The sequence below is a fragment of the Puntigrus tetrazona genome, unplaced genomic scaffold, assembly GCF_018831695.1.
Source record: "Puntigrus tetrazona isolate hp1 unplaced genomic scaffold, ASM1883169v1 S000000148, whole genome shotgun sequence".
Classification (NCBI taxonomy): domain Eukaryota; kingdom Metazoa; phylum Chordata; class Actinopteri; order Cypriniformes; family Cyprinidae; genus Puntigrus; species Puntigrus tetrazona.
This window is the reverse complement of record NW_025047824.1, coordinates 1,670,001-1,687,794: the sequence shown is the minus strand read 5'-3', so window position 1 is coordinate 1,687,794 and position 17,794 is coordinate 1,670,001. Positions and strand designations below refer to the sequence as shown.

The window sequence follows — 17,794 nt, the reverse complement described above, 5'->3', positions numbered from 1 at the left end:
GAACGAGGACAGCTTTAAAAGTTTCTATTCCAAGAATTCGCAAACCGAATGATAAACAGTTAGGCGCGAGCTCCAGCAAATTCGCATTACGCTTAATTATTACGCATAACAATATTGCATTGCATTTGTTAAATACAATTGCGCACCCGTCTCCGAACGCATACCTATACGCATCTTTGTGCAATCTGGACACGGTGTCGTGTAATTGGCTGCCTGCACAATGCAAGGCTCGCAGCATGAATAATGAATCTTGATAATTCCTGACTAATTGCGCCAGCTGTGAATAATTTCTTTCATGACAATAATTACCAAGGACCCCCTCATTTCCTCAGATGCACTGAGCAGGACCGGTGCCCAAAACTCTTCGGCGAGGCCTCTGTTTGTATTCGGATGGCACTTTGCCACGATGCTTTCGACGCTCGGTGATATATATTCTGTCAATTATGCTTAGGGACGGCTCAAAGAGGACAGACGAATGAATTTATGGATCGAGGAAGCGTTGCGTGGGCAGCCACACGGACGGACAGGCGGACAAATCAATACCTCGAGTCTCGAAATTCAACATTATACAGCTTTTCTCTCATCTCCGTTCTTTCAGTCCGGCTCTGTTGCTTTTTAGTAGCACTCGTTGAAGGTTGCTTTAATAACTCCCGTGTTTAATATTAAATGAGGAGAGGCCAGTAAACAGGGACTTTGCGAGCATCCCACAGTAAAATCCATCCTACCTGCTGAGGTTTCCGGCGGGCGCTCGGCGGGCCATTGTGTTCATCCTCCACAACAACATATTTATCATTCTCGAACCGTGAGGGGGGAAAATGGCCAAATTGACCAATTATTCAGAAACGGAAGTGCAGATTCCGCATAATGTCATTCGGCGAAATGTGCAGAATTGCCTCTTGCTGGACGGAGGCGTCCGTTTCGCCGGCGTGCTTCTGTTGCTCGGGGGTTATTTAATATTTAGAGTAATTGGACTGCCGCTGTTCACCCCGGCTGCTAAGTGGGAAACTTTTAAAAGCGCTCAGATTATAAAGGATTTATTACACGTACGCGCGGCGGTCAGTCCGAGGTGATGAACCGGATACCTCACGGACCGCTACCGATTGTGGGTCGCTATTTTTAATTAGCGTTATTTCCCAGCGATTAACCATCCCGGTGTGGTTCCTCAAATGATTTTTTCGCCGGTCTAATTTCCCGTGTTGGCAACAAGAAGTGTTTACTAACGAATAAATGGAATGGTTTTAACGTCACGCCGGAAAGTCAAGATTTGGTCAGGGCTGAAGAAAACGCTGGCGTTTGCACGTGCAGAACGTCACCTGCTGGACGCTAGGATGTCGTGAGTGGTTGCTATGCAGTTGCTAGGGCTTGAGTTTAAGGTTAGTGTTTTGTTTGGTTCCACTTTATTGTGATAGTCCACTTTAGACATGCTACTAACTATAAGTGACTTAGCAACTACATTTCTAATTCTCATTCATTTGCAACTAGGTTAAGGGTTAGTAGAATAAGCTGACATATACTTTAATTATTAGATATTAATACTTCGATTTTCTCATAGTCTCATAGTATTTGTCATAGTATGTTGTGGACCCATCAAAATAGCGTTAGAAGATATTAAGCAGACAGTCTACTAATACTCTAATATTTGATATGTAGTCAGTAGAATATCTAAAAATCTAAATAAAATGTTATCTTGTGTTTAAAGCAGACGCATTAGCCAAATTGAATGGCGAAAAAGTCCACTGTGAAACGAAGCACATCTTACAAACCGATATTATTATTTTTGGGGTCAGTGACCGACTACTGAGCCTGAGGTGAAGACGAATATACATTTCTATTGAAATGATTGGCTTCTTCTGTGACAATTGCAATACAACGGTAAATATCACTACATCTTAGACTACCCGAAAATTACAATTTGCTGAAAATCTACTCCCCCTCAGACCATCCGAGATGTAGATGAGTTTGTTTCTTCATCAGGTTTGGAGAAATGTTGCATCACAACACTTGCTCATCAACGGATCCTCTGCAGCGAATGGGTGCCGTCAGAATGAGAGTCCAAACAGCTGATAAAAACATCACAATAATCCACAAGTAATCCACATAACTCCAGTTCCTGTGAATTAAGAAGCTGCGTGCTTTTAACCATTGCTTCTGGCCAAAACAAAACGAGACTATTATTTATAATAAGGCTTCACATCTAGTGAAAAAGTCCATCTCCTATTGTCTTCTCACATCAAAATCCACTGACACACAACTTGTTTTGAGCTGTTATCGCTCATAAACAGTGCTTGATCTGTGCAGATTTCTCTCCTGACTCAGATGACTTTTTCCACCAGAGAATGCAATGTTATGAGCAAAAGACTTGCATTTTAGCTGGAGGCGATGTTTGAAGTTCAAAACGTCTTGATGATGAATTTGTTTCTCACAAACATGCAGCTTTTAACTTCGCAAGACAATAACCGACGGACTGGAGCGCCGTGGATTGTTTTTATCAGCTGTTTAGACTCTCGTTCCGACGGCACCCATTCACTGCAGAGCATCCATTGCTGAGAAAGCGATGCTTAATGTAGCAAAGTCATCTACATCTAGTAAAAATCTCACATTTATGGGTGAAAGCTAATATACACTGCGAGCACCCATCAGTAATAAAAAATACAGCTTTCGAATACAACTGTCAATTTCTCATTAAACAGCACGCTTTTGTATTTCTCTAAAAGGTTTGTTGCGGAACGTATAAGAAAGGCTTGAATGACGATAGTTGAACAAACAAAAGTCCATTTAATCTCGCAGCCTTGAATGTGGCGTCACAGATAAACAATACCGTGCATAAAATACTCTCGTGTGCAGAACAACACCAGACATAATCCGATGTACTCTAAGGATCGGAGCGATTTTTCAAATCCAGCCATGAAATGAACAGCGACTCGTTTTCATTACAGATGCTTCGGTTTAATTGGACAGAAAACACACGATGGTTTAAAGGCTTTTTTTGTTCAAATCGGCAACAATCCAACCATGTGGTCAAACACATTTCGGTGATTAGCGATCGATGACACAGACTCGTTTTCATTATCAAGGTCCCTCTTGTCCTCTAATGCGTTTCAGTTTGCGTGATTCCCGCTGTTGTGGAGGCTTAGAACCATTTCAGTCTTAAATGCCTCTCGTTCGGCGCGGACATTCAGAAATGAGAGAAAGCAGAGTTTCGGTATTGAAGCAAAAGGTATTCGCAAGTCTTTCTGTGGTCCATTACGTCTTCGCTCGAAAGTCTTCGATCCCGATGAGTCCCACAGACGTCCGTGATGCACATGAACACAAAAAACGCTCACAGATATAAAATATCTTAAATGATATAAAAATAGGCATTTTACATATAAATGATGACAAAAGCTTTCGACGTAAATGAAAACGAGACAGTGTTACGAGTTTTTGAGGTACTTGCCGGGTGGGTTCAGAAACTTCAGTGCGATTTTCCCAAGCATTGCTCCGCTGTAAAAGACCCGTTAAACCGTTAAACGTGAACGGCAGACGGTTTGAACTGCAGACCACACGTCGGGTTCAAACCACTCGCGATATTACGCCAAACCGTCTTTCGTGAAATATGACACTTCGTATTAGCAGATCCAGTGTAAAAACAGCGACACGGTGAGAATAAAAACGAAATATTTACAAAGACACGCCGACGTTTGGCATACGGAGTGAGAAGCCAGAGGGGTATTTTTACATGCGGCTCGTGGTGTTCAGTTCTCCACGATTGAGCTGAATCTGAAAGTTGACCGGAGCTCAAACGGGAGGTTTTTATGGTCGACCGAACGTTCGCTTTCTTGACTTTTTAATCAATCGCTACCGTGTTTGTTTAATAATAAAAAAACATTAATAAGGTAGAATCTATCAGATGCTAATAAGACCTGTGTCACAATGTGAAAAGCTTTTCAGGGAAGCCGATGGAGCGCGGCTAATGAACACCGCTGAAGGTTTTGAAGTGCGAGCATTGAAGAAATTGACTCGGTGTCAAGCTAATCTCTCATTAAAACATCGGTTTTAATCAATTGACATGTAGAAAATGTTCCTTTTATTGCACCTTACGGGCCACTTTATGCATTAGCTGAATGACGTGTAGGGCATTCTTAAATTCTCTGAATTATTAGATTAGGTGTCAACCTGTGATTGCATTAATTATAACAGATCTGAACCGCCTACAGATTTACTCGATCCAAACCTGTGTGCCGTTAATAACGTATGCATTCTGCTCTCTTTGTTCATTATTTGATTTCATTAGACTGTTTTACACAAAGTTCGGTTTAAAATGCACAATAATCACTGATGTGATATTAAATAAGGGGCCTGCGGTGAACATAACGGGGTCAATGTGACAAAAATATAGCATACTTATAGTACATTATTTATTGAGGACAATTGTGGAATAAATTTGGAGTTAAATATGCAGTTTAGTTTAAAACAATAGTGCCATTATGCAGAAAAAAAATGCTGAAATAAAATATAAATATTAAATAAAAAAATGTAAATGAAAATCTGAAATGTTACCATAGCAATTAATGGCATAAAAAACAAACTATATATAATAATATATAAATATATGTAATGACGAAAGCACATGCTGCTTTTAATGCAAATAATTTTAGTACAGTTCAATGAAAATTACAATAGAAATGTAAAATAAAAGCTAATTCAGAATAGTTTGAAATACTATATTTAAACTAAATTAAAACTGGTATGGTGTGTATACTATGTCAACCATTTTTTTCATTTAAATTCCAAATTATTAAAAAAATCATAAAATGGTTGCACACGGTATTATGGCTTGTAGTGATATGGACACATTTTTGTAAAACAATGTACTTTTCTGTCTTTTTTCTCTCACTGTGAATCATACTTAAAAATGAACAGGATATGGGTTTGGACTAAAATAAGTACGAGCAAATGATTTGTCATTTTTGTGTGAGCTATCCCTTTAAATGTACCACCTGCGGTCATTAAGTCTCAGAAAGATTCGTGATTTCCGAACTAACCAGCCTGAATCCGTGAGTCCAACCACACAGAGTAAGAGCCAGTCGTTTGGAAAGCGTATGAGCGGTTCGGCGATACGCTTGTTGTGAGTTCATTGAAGAGTGTTACAGCAGCTTGCCTGAGCTAATTGGCACGGTGCTTTGTCATGTGCTCCCGCAGACTTCGTTAAAGTGAACTGTGCTGTAACACTCCCTGTGAAGTCACCGAACGGATCGCACTCAAATATTCCCTTTAACACCTCTTAACGGTGAAAATGAGCTTTTATTCTTTTGCAATCGGATTGAAATCAATAATAACTTTTTGTACTTCTTATCTGTTAATCTTGTCATTTTTAACAAGAAAAAAATAACATAACCTCCCTACAAGGCAAATTAAGAATGTTGGAAAATATATATACATACATATATATATATATATATATATATATATATATATATATATATATATATGCCCAGTGTGATCTCGCGCGGATTAATCGATACTAATAATGATTTAAAATATGGCCACCATAATGTTCTTCTTTAATTTAACGGATTACTGCCAGAAACAAATGGAAACACTTGTAAATGAAAGCATTAACTGATACTGAACTAAATACTTAAAACACCCTAAAATAATAAACAGCTGAATATTTACCCACCCTCGGGCAATCCAAGATGTAGATGAATTTGTTTCTTTAACATTTTTTGGAGAAATGTAGCATTGCATCACTTTCTCACCAGTGGATGCACTGCAGTGAATGGGTGCCGTCAGAATGAGACTCCAAATGGCTGATAAAAACAAAACGATAATACACACCGCTCGGGTTAACATCTGAGAAGCACGCGTTGTCCTCACCAACATATCTAGACTTTCTGAAAAGTTATTATAAGCAAGGTTTGTTTTGTATAGATTTTTCTCTTAATTCAGGTTTATTAGGATAGAGGACTCGTATTTTAGCTGGAAGTGACAGTATGTAGCTAAAACCGCCTTAATGATGGATTTGTTTACTACAAACGCACAGCTTTTTGCTTCATGAGATGTTAACCGACGGACTGGAGTGCTGTGGATGTCTTGTGGATCGCTGTGATGTTTTTATCAGCCGTTTGGACTCTCATTCTGACGGCACCCATTCGCTGCAGAGCATCCGATGGTGCGCGAGCGATGCCACGTTTCTCCAAAACTGACGGCCTGAGGGCGAAAACGTTTTCGGGCAAATTTTCATTTTTTCGACCAAACTAACTGCAAATGTACACAGAAAAGGCGTACTCGCTCAAAAACGAGAAATAAAAACAACTTAAAATCGGTATTTGTTCACATTAAATTTGCCCGCCAAGGTATTTCGAAATATTGCGCCCCCCAAGCGGCGAGACGGTTTCGCGCGCGCGTCCCCTATGGGAGGAAACGACCTTGCTGACAGATAATAATAATCATTTCGCTAAAAACCACACGCTAAAGAAAAGCAACGCAAACGTCCACGAGGATATAAACGAACGCGCTGCGATGCGCCGAAACCCCCGACTTGCAGCGGAAAGTGATATTGCACCGAAGCAGACGTCCTCTCTCCAGATTCACCGTCGCTGATGAATAGTTTCCAGCGGTCCGTAAAGACGACAGCTGAACGGATGTCCGGGAATTATGATTCCATTCGAAAAACTCCAATTAACGCTGAAGGGCCGGTTACACGATGACGACTGGACAGAAACGGAGGCAGTCTTCCCGCTCGCTTTACAGCGGGAAAACAAGAAAGCCGGAAAAGGTGGAGTACTGCCATCCGCCTACCAGATTGCCCTTCTCCAGTTTGAGATAAACCTTGTCTTCTTTGTTGAGGTGCAGCAGGACCCCGTTGGTGGCGGCTTCGCGAGTGACGTCTTTGTCCCCGGCGAAGGCAGAGATGACTGGCTTTCCGTTCAGCATTAAATTCACCTGAACCCAGAGAGAAAGTCAAATCAGGGATCTCGAGTGGACGTGATTTCACGCGGCCACGTTTATGAGAAGAAAACAACTGTTTCTGAATTTTTCGCAGCTCTCTTGAGCTTGCATGTAATTCATAATGGCATTGCATTGCGACCCGGAGTGCATTTAAAATGTACAGAAAAATATACATATTTTACAGCGGTATTATAACTATGATTACAGTTATTCGTGAAAATTGCAATATATAATATGAATTAATAATATCATTAATATCCTAATAATAATAAAGGCCTGTATTTATATTGCTACATTTATGTTATTAATATCGTTCAAATAGTTTTAATGATACATTAAATACATTTTTAAAGGTACAAATATTATTGCAATACTTATGGTGGAAGACTGTATTTAACAAGATAATTCATGTACTGTAAAATATTCTTAAAGATATTTCTATAAAAGCAAGAATTACTGTATAATTAAAATACCGAAATACTAATTACAGTACAATTTTGTGATAAAAAACATATTTAACAAAAGTGAACATCGTGTTAAATATACTTAAATTCTAATAAATAATATATGCATACAATAATGGGGAAAAAAGTTGTTTTTTTTTTGCTTTGTTTTTCCGAAAAGCACCGAAAAAAGGGAGTATTAGACGTTTCTGCGTGATAAATAATGAATTTAATTTCATGTAGATGGTTAAACATTTATTTTGAACTTTTTCGGTTGCAATAATTGATGGGAATATGGACTATGAAGCGTACTGTAAAACCTTTAGAACCGAGAACACACATAAAAATGCAATATTTATCCAGGCTTCAAATGTTGCCCAGTTCCCTGTTTCTCCAACCCCCGTTCATTACGAAACTCAAACACGATATTAAAATGAAGCTGATTAAATATTTTCTTTGTGCTAGACATGTACTCGGCGCTTACTTGTATAGTCTGGCTCTGGTACACTTTAATAACGTGGAAGTTAAAGCTGTAGATTCCTTTCCGGGGACAAAGAAAGACGGAGTCCAGCGTGAAATAGTTTCCTATGTTGACAAGGACCTGCAAAAGAGGTTTTTCAGAGATGTCAGACCCGATTCAACACAACGGCAATGGAAAACAGTTCCCTGAATTATCCCTGCTTGTGATGCAAAAAAATCTCAAACGCAGACCTTGAAAAACATTAGAGTGCGATAACAAAAGGCGGCGGGAACGAAATATGAACGCACTCGTGTTTATTACAGCCGGACCTTTCAATTATAATTCTCCTCAGCGGTGGCTCAGGATTTCGTGCGGTCAAACCGATTTCTCATTCTCAGAGTCGCGCCGGCCATCATTCAACTCTAATCTGGCGATATGGCACCGTGAACTATAGAAAATGCAGGACAATCCGTCAAAGGTGGATTTTCGCTCTCGTAGAAGACTGAAACGGCGCCTGAGGCGGGATATGTGCACTTTTTGAGGCGCCATAAACTCATTTACAGGTGAATCTCAACCAGTGATTGCCGTAAAAACCCATTTTATTCGACTGAAACAGCGAACACTAAGAGATCTGGAAGACGGCTCGATTTTAAAGTCTCGACTGATCGGAGCGAAAATACAAAAACTAGGGCTTTTAAATTAATTTTCAGCACATGCACTGATGAAACAAAAGTGTTAAGTGCTTAAAAATGCTTTAAAAATATTTAGATTTATGAAGGTTACATTGAATATAAATGAAGTGAAGTTGTGATGCTATGAAAGCTTTTTAGTTTTATTTTAGCGTCACTGGGTTACTAAAACCACACACACACACACACGCTTATCTGTTTTTTTTTAATTGCTTAATAGTTGTTTCGGTATTAACTACAGCGCTAAGAATGCTAACATAAGAAATGTTTCTTAATCAGCATATCATAATGATTCCTGAAGAGTTATGTGACTGGAGTAATGATGCTGAAAATTCTGCTGCGAGTCACAGAAAATTACAATATATTTGAGCGGAAACCTTTTACAGTATTACCGTTTTTACCGTGTTTACTGTACACAATACGAGCTATCGCTCGCGCACAAATAGTTTTAATAGATTTTAAAATATAGCATTTGGGAATGATTTATATGACTGCATCGTTCCACCCGTAAAATTAGAATAAAAACGACTCCCAATTAGAGCCGAGCGTCTCGCAGCGTTCTCAAAAGTGACGAAACGTCAGGTTACATTTGAAAGACCGATTGAAGTAAACATCAAAAAGAAAGCATATATATATATTTTCCACCTTGTAGACATGAAGATGAGTAGACAGACTTTGTATATTGACCCTCTGAGCGCACAAAGGTGAATTTGTACATTGTGCTCTCTCGTTTGATCTTCGCTTTATTAAAGCCGAAGAGGAACTCCAACAGAAGGAGAATCCGTACTTGCACAGCTTTTTTACGAACCGGCACAAACGCGTAGGCCACACCACCGAGGGCCGAAGTTCGAGAGCGCTTTTTTTAATCTGACGCTGAAAGGAAAGTTTCAGATTTTGAAAAAGTTCTGACGCAAAACGATTAATGGCTTCCCCGTTTGTACACTGCGAAAGATGATATTTTTCTTGTTTTCCCGTTACAAATATCTACACATTCTGAAGCCTCGTAATAAAGGTCTCGGCACTTGGTGTATGAACACGATCATGGACAAAATTTTCGAAACGAACCGCATCGGATATGAATAGGACGCTAATTTCATCTAGTGGAAAGGTTTGGTACTGCGCCCCAGACAAGCCCTCACTGAAAGCTCGTTTTTTTGAGATACCAACTTTAAATTCGGAACACAACCTTGTTTAGATTCATAGCTGGTTTTCACACAGTTCATTAAATAATAATAATAAATGAATTGACATTTTTTATAACGGCAAACCTGCGCATCTTTAGTTTGGCTTTTTGAACTTTTCTCAATAATCTGCCAAGTGTCTCCTTTTAAAATCTTACATCTTGGCTCCAAAGCATTCATGATTTACTACAGTTCACAGTTTTTTTTTATGCTCATTTAGCATCATAAAATCCCCCCCAAAATATAAACTATTTAATAAAAACCTAAAATATAGCGCATTCATTTCATTTGGGGCCATTTTTGACCACTACTCTTAACATAAATTTTGACATTTATACTCTTGATAAAAATCAGATGAATAAGCCTCATTTTAAAAGTAAAAATATGTTTCTTACCCAACCCCCAAACAATTTTCTCGTGTTAAGCGCGCTCAATAATTTTTTTTTTTTAATTCTTGTATATATTTGTACGGGAAAACGAAATAATTGTTTTTTTGGTCGTGCTGAAAAAAAAACACAATCATCGGGGTTTGATTCACATTCCAAGACACCAGTTAACTTCCCTGTTGTAAATGAAAAAAAAAATGCTTTCCCTCTCAGGTTTTCGGGACGCCATTGTATACGATGCATGAATATTTATAGAGCGTCGCGGCAGTGACGCAGCACCCGCTATGCGAAGGCAACAAAGGCTTTGCGCATAAACTAGCCGTGATATTGCGCTAGGATTACTCAGCATCCCAAACACCCAGCTCTTTTGTTGGCTCACAAAGCTCTTGGTACATTCACAAGGGCAAGATCTCTCTCTGGCGAGCGAGCCGGAGACGTGCCAGGACAGGTGATTGGACGCTGTTATGTGTGTCAAGGTGCTGGGGCTCGGCGGCTGAAGGCAGCTGGTCGGTCCCGCGCCTTTCGGTTTTTTTTTTGCCTCGTATGTTTTTTTTTTTTTCATTTTCCTGCAGCCGAAGCAACGAGAGGAGAATAACGTCTCCTCAAGGGCAAAATGAACGCGGCTTCCTGTGTATCTCAGCAAAAAGAAACAATTTTGTCCTGACCCATCTGTCGAAACCTCTGCGAATTAAAGGAATAGATCATCCTAAGACGCTATTTCATTTGCTCTCCCTCGTGCCGCCACGGATCCGTGTGACTTTCCTTCTTCTGTGGAACAGAAAAGAAAGATTTTCAAAAGTATATTCTTTTTCCATCACGGTGACTGGGGACCGAGGCTTTCAGACATCGAAAAGGATGCGAAAGCACCATAAAAAGAGTCGTATTTTTGAATCTTTCGCAAGGTGTGTGTGACCCTGGACCGAAACAACGCTCTTAAGTGTCACATTTTGAAGTTTATACATCTGCAATCTCAATAAATAAGCTATTCATGCATGGTTTGTTTGGTCAAAATCTACCATTTTGACCCATACTATGTATTTTTGGCTATTGCTACAATATACCCCAGCCATTTGAGCCTGTTTTTGTGCTTAAGTCTTATTTTGTGACCAGTCTGAATGAATCATAGTTGTCAGATCGATCAGTCTGATCTAATTTGATTCTAGTAAACTTCACGAACAGTGACGAAGCGTACCGTTTCGAAGCAGGAAAAACTGAAATAGCATTTTATACTCCGATAATCTTATTTACTACTACTCAAAATATGTTTTGAAGTCATACAAAGGCTTTTTAGTCCAAAAATGAACTCACTGACTCATTTACTGGCGATATTTATTTGAACGGATCACTGAACTGGAGAATCGGATGAGTCATATTCAAGAGTCCGATCATGAACGAATCATCTGTGAAATCGCTGGTAGTTTTACAACAGCAGGTCAAATTAAAAGTGAAAATTTGAAGGCGAATTTTTGAAAACGTTAAATGGTACTTTCTTGTAATAATCGTATTTACAGATTTGATCTTTATTTTGCGTTACAGTGAACGGAGGCGGGGCTTTCAAGCATCAAAATGGACGCAATGGCGCCAAAAGAGTAACACGGTCAAGCACTATATTTCAAATCTTCGACGAATATCAATGTACAAAGGTTTCTACGAGGAGTAAGCCTGATCATTTTTGACCAATGCGAACGAATCGTTGAGTCGAATCTGAGAATCGGCCATGAAAGAATCAGCTCCGAACAATCACAAACAAATACACGAACGCATGCGCCAAACATGCTCAAATAAGTGTATCTGCAGCCTCAAAAACATCATATTTACACGACAGTCCTATTAAATGAAGACTCGGCTTGAAAAACATGCATCATTTTCAATCCTTTGCGCACAAAAAATAAATCGTATGACTTTTCAAAAAACCTTGGAAAATGAACGGCGTAGTTAAAAGTTTCCTTTCGTGGGATTTACTTCTTCGGTCCACCATTGACCTCTACGTTTTTTTTCCTTCTACACCAGACACAAAGAGGGCGAGTAAACGCTGAGAAAAAGTTGTAAGGAAGCATAATCTCCACAGGGCGCACGTCCCCACGTTAAACATAATCTTTCCGTTCATTTCAAGGATATCGGTAATAAAACAACAGCTTCTCTTCAGGGATGCGCGTCGTGTTTGATCTGACCCCGCATATCGATCCCACCACGTCTTTGACCGAGCGAAACAGGCAGAGAATGAGAAATTCACGCTTTTTTTTTAGATATTAGGCTTTAAAGCTCACATCAAACGGAACGGGAGCGGTACGCCGTGAATTGGGCACGTGCGCGATGTTTCCGGTTTGTTTGTTTTTTTTGAAGCTGAAGGCTGAAGTTGCTCGCGCGCGCGGGCGGCACGCGCCGCTCTCAGCCCAAACGCGGCTAAAAATAAGCAATACAATAAGAGCAAATCTCTGCCCTTTACGGGCCTGACGCTTTGACTCATCACTAATGACCTAGAACCGTGGTATTTCATGCCCGCGTGTCTGCCGCGGCGATCAAAACCCCGTCAGCCTCAGACGCACAGTTGCAATGGATTATTTATGAACGATTAGTTTTTTGTTTTTTTTTTTCCCATGCAGGAGAGCAGCTGCGAATCTGATCGCAAGTTACGAAACACCTTTTTTCACGCACTGAATGAACTCTGTTCCAAAATATTGTTTTCAATTCCTCCCAGCGGATTTTTGCGTTTTCCCGTTATTCCGTGAACTCGCGTTAATGTCCGTATTCCATTCAAAATAATAATTAACCTTTAGACCCAACGCAGTTAGCACAGTGATCTAATTTAGCACGTTATTAGCCGATGCAAATTCAGTGTGACCTGCCGTAACGGCGACAGGTTAATTGAATTATTTGGTGCTTTATGCCTGTTGTATTTTAATATTTCATAATACTCGTTTCGGTACATCCTCTGAAAATATAAACGTTACAGCAGATCGTTGCGTAGTTGTGAGTTGTCACATTTGCATCGCATTTTAAATGTATTTTACATGCAATACTTAAAAATTAATAATTTAATTTACATTTTATTCTATTCACCGTTCACTGACAATGTGACAACTTACCCCTATAGTGTGAAAACGTAACTCGTTTTTTTTGTTTTTGACACGTATGCAAGTAAACACAAACAGACTTTTAAAATATGAACATACCCAAAACTATTTGCACGAGCTAGTTAGACGGTCTAAAAAAAGTCATATGCATATGCGTATCAGCCTTACCTGGTCAAAGTATATGATTCTGGTTTTATTGCTCATCTCCGAGGGCTCGTGGTTGTTGCTCCTGACCGCGGAGAAAGCCACTTTGGAGTTGGCGGCGCGCACGGAGATGCCCAGCGGCGAGGAGGAGCTCTTCCAGTCGGCGGGGTTCGAGTCGCAAACCACCAGACACTTGCCCTCCAGGACGATGGGTTCCGTGTCGTTCTGAGCCCGAACCAGCTCGCACACGACGGCCAGGCAGAACGCGAGAGCGGCGCAGTCGACGAGCGCCTTGTTAAAGCGCGTTACGGACACCATGACGAACGATCTCCAGCGCAGCCCAAATCCAAACGGCTCTCCGGGGTCCCGTCACTTCGCGTCTGCTGCGCGTTTGCGCTCGTTTACGCCGAACATCCGTCCAGACGCCAGCCGCTGAATTTACAAATCACCAAACGCGCGTGGGTGGATGCACCGAGCTTATAGTCATTTTCTGATGGTTAGACTTATTTCCGATAGTTTTCGACTCCGGCAGGAGGGAATCGGTGGGGCGAGTTTTGGAGAGCTGCGGTTTTCCGTAGGGTCTTGGCGACTCCGCGTAAAAATCCGCTCAGTGCGCGCCGAGATCGTTACCCGCAATGCCTGCGCGACAGACGCTTCTTGTCCACATTACTTTTGCCTGATGAAACTAAGCACGTAAACTAAAGCGAAACCCAACAACGACCCTCTTCGGGCATCTGAGGTTGCTCTTCTCTCTCTCTCTTTCGACCAAAAGACGCTTCTGCGAGCGCGCGCGCAACATTAATGACGCCCGACTCTATGAACTCACTGTGACACCCGCTATGCTGCGCAACGTCAGATGATTTTATATATATATATATATATATATATATATATATATATATATATATATATATATATATATATATATATATATATACCTGGGACCAACAAATAGAAAATGATTTACAGTTAGTTAATTAAGATGATTATAATTAATAATTAATATTATTTATGTATTTATAACTATATATTAAAATATATAAAATGTGTGTGGCCATGAAATCTAGAACAAAAATGCAACAAAAATGTAGTTTTGTGCGTGTGTGTGAAAAACTATTTTCTTTATTCATATTTTGGATGTAATGAATCGTTTGACAGCACTATTATGAATATAATCATCATCACAAGTTGTATCTGTATGCATATGTTGCCAAACTGTATAATTATTATCTATATATCCATATCATAGTAATGGACAGACCAAAACAAATGCATATGTATATATATATATATATATATATATATATATATATATATATATATATACATACATATATACATATATACATATACATACATATACATACATATACATATATATATATATATATACACACACACATATACACACACACACACACACACTACATTGCCAAAAGTATTCACTCCCCCATAGAAATGATTAGAATCAGGTGTTCCATTCACTTCCATGGCCACAGGTGTATAAAATCAAGCACCTAGGCATGCAGACTGTTTTTACAAACATTTGTGAAAGAATGGGTCGCTGTCAGGATCTCGGTGAATTCCAGCGTGGAACTGTGATGGGACGCCACCTGCGCAACAAATCCAGTCGTGAAATTTCCTCGCTCCTAAATATTCCCCAGTCAACTGTCAGCTCTATTATAAGAACACGGAGGCACTTACCATCGACAGCAACTCAGCCACAAAGCGGTAGGCCGCATAAGCTGGTGGAGCGGGGTCAGCGGACGCTGAGGCACACAGCGCGAAGAGGTCAGTCGCTGCAGACCTTCAGACTTCATGTGGCCCTCAGATCAGCTCAAGAACAGCGCGCAGAGAGCTTCATGGAACGGGTTTCCGCGACCGAGCAGCTGCAGCCGAGCCATACATCGCAAGTGCAATGCAAAGCGGTGTAAAACACGCCGCCACTGGACTCTAGAGTTCTCTCGAGTGACGAATCGACGTCTCCATCTGGCAATCTGATGGACGAGGCTGGGTTTGGCGGTTGCCAGGAGAACGATATTTGTCTGACTGCATTGTGCAAAGCGCAAAGTTTGGTGGAGGGGGGGATTATGGTGTGGGGTTGTTTTAAAGGCCCCTTAGCTCCAGTGAGAGGAACTCTGGGTGCTTCAGCATACCAAGACATTTTGGACAATTCCATGCTCCCGACTTTGTGGGAACAGTTTGGAGCCGGCCCCTTCCTCTTCCAACATGACAAAGCAAGGTCCTTATATTTTGTAGTTTATTTTAAATACATTTAAATAGAAAACATTGTATTTACATTATATATATATATATATGTGTGTATATATGTGTGTATATATGTATGTGTATATGTATGTACATATATATATATATATATATATATATATATATATATATATATATATATATATATATATATATATATATATACATGTTTACTAGTGCATATTATTATAAAAAAAATATATATATATATATAAAGTGGATCAAACTTTTTATCGAAATTGTTCTAAAAACCAAAATCGCGTTTTTGACTTAGGACAACCTTGACAAACTATTTTGATCCACAAAAGTTGACTACTGCATACACGTATACATGTCCCATTGATACTTAAAGGCAGCGGTATGTTTGTGTCTATCCATCAACCAAACAAACAAACAAAAGCATCCACTTGGACATAAATGAAATGTCTGGGTCTCGGGACAATATGGCATACCAGAATCAGGCTTCAAAAATGAATGTTAGTGAAGTGAAGGTATATGAGGGACAAGCAATTCATACGCGATATAATGGAGCCGTGAAGCGTTTCAATATTTGACTTTATGCGTTTGCCGCTGCTTTATGCATCTCAAGTCGGAGTCGTGAATGTTATTTGCTCTAATGCTGGACTATTAAGCAATGCAATTCTGTCAGTGTGCTTTTTGTGTGCGTGCATGTGTGTGTGTGTGTGTGTGGAAATTGCGATTATATAAGTTTATAAATGAATTGCTTTCATCAGGACTCGGTGGTTAAATGCGGGGTCATGCAATCAAGCCACGGCAAGAATGCCTTTCGCAAACGAAGATCCAGGAATGAAGTTCAGATTCAAAAGTCAATGAAAAATGCATAATACACTTTGTACTCACCTCAGTTCGTTGATTTCAAGCTCTCTGGAGCAATACAAGGCTTTTCATTTATGGAACAAATTAAGGATGGAGTATTTGCTAGCACAAATTAACAGTTAACTCACCCGGGAACCTATTGAGTTGCTCGGGAAATTAATGAGTAAATGTGAGCTGTTATGGCTGTTTACCTTCATAATGTTCTTTATTTTGCTCGTATTCCCACTGTAGCTTTCTAAAAGTAGAAGGGAACGCTGACTGTAATCTCATCATTGCGCAGCGGGAAAGAAAGAGTTCATCCGGAAACGAAAATTGTAGTTGTTTTCTTCTTCATCAGAACAGATTTGGGGAAATGTAGCATTGTATCACCAATGGATCCGAATGGGTGCCGTCAGAACGAGAGTGATCAAAACATCGCAAGTAACCCTCACCGCTCCGGTCCATCAGTTAACATCATGAGATAAAAATCATAAGACGTGTGTTTTTTTTTAATTCAAGCACTAAAACAGCTCTGAACTTTTTATGGATTACGATGTTTTACGAAAACGTCTAAACGAAGGGTTCGTTTAACTGATGTTAACTGGAGCGGCGTGGATCATCGTGATGCTTTTATGCATTCATTCCGACGGCACCCATTCGCTTCAAAGCATCCGGTGCTACATTTCTCCAGACGTGTTCCCACAAAGAGACAAACCCCAATCTCGAATGGCCTTACGGTGAGCACATTTTCTGGAAACGTGGGAGTCTGGATGGAGCTTCTCCTGGTTAGAATAAAAAAAAAGCAGCGTCTGATGCTGCCCATGCATATTTCAAAAAATCATAAATGTTTCACATGTTTAGACCTCACAGATCCGGATCAAAGTCATTCACAAAAAAAGACGATGAGATTGTAACCCACATCTCGCTCAGCTCATTAGTGATGAGGACGTCTTCTGACTGGGTTGGTGTTTTCAAAAATAAACCACAGTTCAGCTAATGTTATTATGCTCTTTGTTGCTTTAACATTTTTTTTGTATTTATTAGTAGGCAAAAATTCCGCTACACTGTAAAAAACGAAAGTTGTTTCAACTTGAAATAACTTGTTACCCGCTGCCTAAAATTATTTTGAGTCGGCTAAAATATTTTAGAAAACAAATTTAGGCCGCACGTTTTGTTCTCTTATTTGAAACTATTGTTTTTTTTACAGTAAAATTTCTATTTTGCTTAAAGATAGTAAACCGTTATGATAATATTAAGATAACACACTCGATACCATATAGCATATCACTGTACTTCAAGACATTTGCGTAATTTAATATATAATACTTTTATTTTACATAAATGGAAAAACATAATTAGTTTACATTATTTTTACATTATACGTCACATACATATTGTAA

The 17,794-nt window shown here is 39.6% G+C and overlaps 1 protein-coding gene across 2 annotated transcripts; it reads right to left on the bottom strand.

Annotated features, from left to right (window-relative positions):
- Positions 1-2,924: 2,924 nt before the first annotated feature.
- On the bottom strand, positions 2,925-14,142 carry cbln4 (cerebellin 4 precursor). Of its 2 annotated transcripts, XM_043230275.1 has the most exons (3): positions 13,335-14,142; positions 7,861-7,977; positions 2,925-6,927 (listed from the first exon to the last, which is right to left on the bottom strand). In XM_043230275.1, the coding sequence occupies exons 1-3, from the start codon at positions 13,626-13,628 to the stop codon at positions 6,730-6,732; spliced, it is 609 nt and encodes a 202-aa protein (XP_043086210.1). In that variant the 5' UTR covers positions 13,629-14,142; the 3' UTR covers positions 2,925-6,729. The 2 variants fall into 2 exon arrangements, with proteins under 2 accessions (XP_043086210.1, XP_043086211.1); XM_043230276.1 differs by lacking the exon at positions 7,861-7,977.
- Between the last annotated feature and the right edge of the window lie 3,652 nt (positions 14,143-17,794).

What these genes read in the sequence shown, in the direction of transcription:
- cbln4 (XM_043230275.1), bottom strand. Translation starts at nt 13,628, where the DNA reads ATGGTGTCCGTAACGCGCTTTAACAAGGCGCTCGTCGACTGCGCCGCT. An exon ending in GAATCATATACTTTGACCAG is followed by an intron (nt 7,978 to 13,334) that starts GTAAGGCTGATA and finishes CCTCTTTTGCAG; the next exon opens with GTCCTTGTCAACATAGGAAA. An exon ending in ACCAGAGCCAGACTATACAA is followed by an intron (nt 6,928 to 7,860) that starts GTAAGCGCCGAG and finishes CTCTGGGTTCAG; the next exon opens with GTGAATTTAATGCTGAACGG.